This window comes from Somniosus microcephalus, unplaced genomic scaffold (genome assembly GCF_052327205.1).
Source record: "Somniosus microcephalus isolate GS21.2 unplaced genomic scaffold, FLI_Smic_1.0 scaffold1, whole genome shotgun sequence".
Taxonomy (NCBI): domain Eukaryota; kingdom Metazoa; phylum Chordata; class Chondrichthyes; order Squaliformes; family Somniosidae; genus Somniosus; species Somniosus microcephalus.
This window is the reverse complement of record NW_028225188.1, coordinates 5,193,280-5,199,279: the sequence shown is the minus strand read 5'-3', so window position 1 is coordinate 5,199,279 and position 6,000 is coordinate 5,193,280. Positions and strand designations below refer to the sequence as shown.

General features: G+C 50.4%; 1 protein-coding gene across 1 annotated transcript in view; it reads left to right on the top strand.

Moving 5' to 3' along the window:
- Positions 1-405: 405 nt before the first annotated feature.
- LOC147084187 (uncharacterized) overlaps positions 406-6,000 on the top strand; it is a gene marked incomplete at its 5' end in the record, with an annotated part of 52,442 nt that continues 46,847 nt past the window's right edge. The window contains one exon of the mRNA XM_085979843.1: positions 406-1,866. Within this exon, the coding sequence (XP_085835969.1) occupies positions 406-1,866 (1,461 nt within the window). The remainder of the gene's footprint in view (positions 1,867-6,000) is intronic.

Here is a 6,000-nt window from a genome sequence, read left to right as displayed (position 1 = left end):
GGACATGAGGCAACATTCTCCCTCTTACCCCTTTCTACACTCCTTTTACAGGGTTTTAGAAGTGGAGCATTTACAGACAGGAAGCTCAGACCGAACATCACGTCAAGAACAGACAGAGTCGCTCGATTCATCAGGACCTGATTCAGTCGCTCCTCCAATCTGCTGACACACCAGCGAGTCCACACTGATGAGAGACCTTTTAAATGTTCTGAGTGTGGGAAGAGCTTCAAAATATACAAGTACCTGAAGCAACAGCAGTGGCTACACACTGGGGAGAGCCCGTTCACCGGCCCCGTGTTCCAGAAGAGATTCACTCAGTCATCCACTCCGATGATACACCAGCAAGATCACACTAGGGAGAGACCTTTAACCCGCTCCGTGTGTGGGAAGGGATTAATTGCACCCTCCGTGCTGCTGAGACACCAGCTTGTCCACACCAATGAGAGACCATTGACCTGCTCTGTGTTTTTGAAGCGATTCTCTCATTCTGCCACCCTCCTGAGACACCAGCTTGTTCACATTAAATGTTCTGACTGTGGGAAGAGATTTAAAACGTCCCAGGATCTGAAGAGACACCAGCTGGAGAGAGCAGGAGAGATTCTGTTCACCTGCTCCGTGTGTGGGAAGAGATTCACTCGGTCAGCCCACCTCCTGACACACCAGCGAGTTCACACTGATGAGAGACTATTTAAATGTTCTGCCTGTGGGAAGAGCTTTAAAAGCTCCGGGGAGCTGAAGCAACATCAGCGAGTTCACTCCGATCAGAGACCATTTACATGTTCTGTCTGTGGGAAGAGCTTTAAAAGCTCTGGGAATCTGAACAAACACCAGCCAGTTCACACTGGGAAGAGGCCATTCACCTGCTCCGTGTGTGGGAAGGGATTCACTCAGTCATCCAACCTGTTGAGACACCAGCAAGTTCACACTGATCAGAGACCATTTAAATGTTCTGACTGTGGGAAGAGCTTTAAAACCTCTGGGGATCTGAAGGAACACCAGCGAGTTCACACTGGTGAGAGGGTGTTCAGTGAGAGGGCGTTCACCTGCTCCGTGTGCGGGAAGGGATTCACTCGTTCATCCAACCTGCTGACACACCAGCAATATCACACTGATGAGAGACCATTTAAATGTTCTGACTGTGGGAAGAGCTTTAAAACCTCTAGGGATCTGAAGGGACACCAGTTGGTTCACACCGATGAGAGACCATTTAAATGCTCTGACTGTGGGAAAAGCTTTAAAACCTCTATCGATCTGAAGAAACACCAGCGATTTCACACTGGTGAGGGGGCGTTCACCTGCTCCGTGTGTGGGAAGGGATTCACTCAGTCATTCAACCTGTTGAGACACCAGCAAGTTCACACTGATGAGAGACCATTTAAATGTTCTGACTGTGGGAAGAGCTTTAAAACCTCTTGGAATCTGAAGGAACACCAGCGAGTTCACACTGGTGAGAGGGCGTTCAGTGAGGGGGCGTTCACCTGCTCCGTGTGTGGGAAGGGATTCACTCGGTCATCCAACCTGCTGACACACCAGCAATATCACACTGATGAGAGAGCATTTAAATGTTCTGACTGTGGGAAGAGCTTTAAAACCTCTGGGAATCTGAAGGTACACCAGTTGGTTCACACTGGGGAGTGGCCGTTCACCTGCTCAGTGTGTGGGAAGGGATTCACTCACTCATCCAACCTGCTGACACACCAGCTTGTTCACACTGATGAGAGACCATTTAAATGCTCTGACTGTGCTAAGAGCTTTAAAAGTTCCAGGGAGCTGAAGAGACACCAGCGAGTTCACACCGGGGAGAGGCCGTTCACCTGCTCCGTGTGGGAAGGGATTCACTCGGTCATCCCACCTGCTGAGACACCAACTTGTTCACACTGATGAGAGACCATTTAAATGCCCTGACTGTGCTAAGAGCTTTAAAAGCTCCGGGGAGCTGAAGAGACACCAGTGAGTTCACACTGTTCTGTAGCACAGGGCCCTGGAGACAGCTGGGGTGACATGAACATGGAATGGATGAATGTTTTATAAATTCTTGGACTGCTGTTTAATCTATCAATCTGTTGTGCTGATGATTCCCTTCGATTGATTGTTGATGGTGTTACATAGAATGCACAGCACAGAAACAGGCCATTCGGCCCAACTGGTCCATGCCGGTGTTTATGCCCCACACCCACCCTACTTCAATTAACCCGATCAACATATCCTCCCATTCCTTTCTCCCTTGTGTGGCTTCCCCATAAATCCATCTGTGCTGTTCATCTCAACTACTCCCTGTGGTAGCGAGTTCCCCATTCTCACCATTCTCTGGGTAAAGACACTTCTCCTGAATTCATTACTGGATTTATTAGTGACTATTTTAAGTTTGTGGCCTCATAAATATGATGAGACTCTGTTAAGCTGACCAGTATGTTGTTGTACTTTGTCTTTTTCTGATGAATTAAACATTACTGAGCCCTTGAACGCGTGTTATGGGATGAAGTTTTTTTTAAATTCGTTCATGGGATGTGGGCTTCACTGGCAAGGCCAGCATTTATTGCCCATGCCTAATTGCCCTTGAGAAGGTGGTGGTGAGCCACCTTCTTGAACCGCTGCAGTCCGTGTGGTGAAGGTACTCCCACAGTGCTGTCAGGGAGGGAGTTCCAGGACTTTGACCCAGTGACGATGAAGGAATGGCAATATACTTCCAAGTTAGAATGGTGTTTGACTTGGAGTTGGTGGTCATAGAGTCATACAGCACAGAAAGAGGCCCTTCGGCCCATCGTGTCTACACCGGCCATCAAGCCCTGTCTATTCTAATCCCATTTTCCAGCACTTTGTCCGTAGCCTTGTATGCTATGGCGGTTCAAGTGCTCATCTAAATGCTTCTTGAATGTTGTGAGGGTTCCTGCCTCTACCACCCTTTCAGGCAGTGAGTTCCAGATTCCAACCACCCTCTGGGTGAAAAAGTTTTTCCTAAAATCCCCTCTAAACCTCCTGCCCCTTACCTTGAAACTATGCCCCCTGGTTATTGACCCCTCTACTAAGGGGAAAAGTTCCTTTCTATCTACCCTATCTATGCCCCTCATAATTTTGTACACCTCAATCAGGTCCCCCCTCAGCCTTCTCTGCTCTAAGGAAAACAACCCCAGCCTGTCCAGTCTCTCTTCATAGCTGAAGTGCTCCAGTCCAGGTAACATCATGGTGAATCTCCTCTGCACCCTCTCCAATGCAATCACATCCTTCCTATAGTGTGGCGACCAGAACTGCACACAGTATTCAAGCTGTGGCCTAACTAGCGTTTTGTACAGCTCCATTATAACCTCCCTGCTCTTATATTCTATGCTTCAGCTAATGAAGGCAAGTATCCTCTATGCCTTTTTAACCACCTCCTCTACCTGTCCTGCTGCCTTCAGGGATATGTGTATTCGATCAGGTGTTCCCCTGCACCTGCTGCCCTTGTCCTTCTAGGTAGAAGAGGTCGCGGGTTTGGGAGGTGCTGCCGAAGAAGCCTTGGCGAGTTGCTGCTGTACATCTTGTAGATGGTACACACTGCAGCCACGGTGCACTGGTGGTGGAGGGAGTGAATGTTTAAGGTGGTGGATGGGATGCCAATCAAGCGGGCTGCTTTGTCTTGGGTGGTGTCGAGCTTCTTGAGTGTTGTTGGAGCTGCACTCATCCAGACAAGTGGAGAGTATTCCATCACACTCCTGACGTGTGCCTTGTAGATGGTGGAAAGGCTTTGGGGAGTCAGGAGGTGAGACACTCGCCATGAATACCTAGCCTCTGACCTGCTCTTGTTGCCACAGTATTTATGTGGCTGGTCCAGTTAAGTTTCTGGTCAATGGTGACCCCCCAGGAAGTTGATGGTGGGGGATTCAGCGATGGTAATGCCGTTGTATGTCAAGGGGCGGTGATTAGACGCTTGCTTGTCAGTGATAGTCATTGCCTGGCACTTGTGGGGTGCAAATGTTACCTGCCACTTATCAGCCCAAGTGTTGTGTCTCAAGGGGTTTTATACCCTTATCTATATAACAATTAAGAAGGACTCCGGGGTGGAGAGTTTAGTTAATGGCCATTTTATTTACAATGTGCTTCTTCACTCTATGCACTACATTTCCCATAGTGCATTGCAAATCACCACTACGGTATCCCATGTGGGCAATTCTAATACACATTCAAAATACACAACATATTTCCTCCCCCTTAAAATAGAATGTCCACAAAACAGAGTAACTGAAAATGACTATAACTTTGGAAGAGATGGTAGACTGCCTCTACATTCCGCTAACCCTGGGGATTATTCTGCCCCATACACATAGGTTAGCACTAACTGTAACTAAGGTGCTCTGGAGGCTGCCTTTCTCTTTGGGGGTAACGCCTAGTCTCAGGAGCAGGCTCTGGCTGGCTCTCCCGTGACCCTGCAGGCGTGGCTTCCTCCCTCGATGGCACAAGAGTGGATGGTGCCACCGTCTCAGGGTCAGATGACCAGTCCCGGCTGGAGCCCCCAGCAGGTCCTTGATCCTATGTTTCTTGGGTAACCTGTGGCGACTGTCTTGGCAGTAACTGGTCTACATGCCGTCTCCATGTTCGGTCGTCTCCGGTGCGGACTCGGTATGAAACGGGGCCCGTCTTTTGAATGACCGTAGCCGGGACCCACCACTCCGGGGTGGTGTAGTTATGCGCGAGGACTTTGCCCCCCACCACAAAGTGTCGTTCTTTGGACCTCTGAGCTCGTCTGCTGACTTGATCAAGGCGTGTCCATAGCTGCCTTCCCATGAGTAGGTAAGCAGGAGATGCTCTAGTCGTAGCATGAGGCGTGTTTCGGTATTTCAGCAAGAAAGCATTCAGGCGCTGCTTTAGAGGAGCATCACTTCTTGCAGCTTTCAACGCGCATTTCAGCGTTCTGACAAATCTCTCCGCCAATCCATTCATGGATGGATGATAAGGTGTGGAGAATGTGTGCTGGATTCCATTGCTCTTGAGGAGCTCCTCCATCTCCTGGGATGTGAACTGTGTTCCATTGTCGGTTACGATCTGCTCCGGCAGACCAAATCCCCCGAACATCTCTCTGAGTCTCGATGGTTTTCTCCGTAGTGGTAGTGGACATTACTGCAACCTCCGGCCATTTGGAATGGGAGTCCACCGCGACCAGGAACATCGTTCCTTCCACTGGTCCTGCGAAGTCCAAATGGATCCGTTGCCACGGTGTCGCTGGCCATTCCCATGGATGCAGTGGCGCTGCTCTTGGCGTATCCCTGGTTGTCTCGCATGATGGGCATGATTTCGCTTCAACTTCAATTTCATGATCCAGACCGGGCCACCAGAAGTAGCTTCGTGCCAGCTCCTTCATCCGGACAATACCACAATGTCCTGAGTGCAGCTCGTTGAGGACATGTTTCCGCAGCTTTGGTGGTATGATCACTCGCATGCCCCAAAGGAGGCATCCTGATGTGACAGACAGCTCCTTCCCTCTTGACAGGTAAGGTAGGAGCTTAGGTGGTGCGTCTGACACCCGTGATCCCGCGGCACTGGGCCCCAACTCCACTAGGCGTATCGAGGAGGCTCAAGCACATGGGGTGGTCCCGTCCGAACTGATCCCCGTTCAGACGGAATTCCTCATCAGCGCACGGCCCCAAAACCCCTCTCGGGAACCGGCGCCTCTCAACTTGAGCCATCTCAGGGAAATGCCCTCCGTGATGTTTAGTTCTGCGCGGAGGGGTTTCCTGTATGGGCTGCTCCTGCACACTCTCCACTTTGTCATCTTCGCCTGCTGTCTGGACACGCCTTGGCATGCCATCTTGCCGTCCAGCAGAGGCAGAGGTCCCCAATGGAGGGCTCTCTGTGCGGGAGTCCTCCCTTTATCTATTGGGGACTTGGCCTGGAGGGTGTTGCATGGAGCAGTCCCGTGCAATAAGATTTTGGATAAGTTCACGGACTCCCAGGCTGCTTGCTATTTCTGCGGCCTGGAGGAGTCCGTGTTCCATATCTATGTGGAATGTGAGAGGTTGCAGCCCCTCT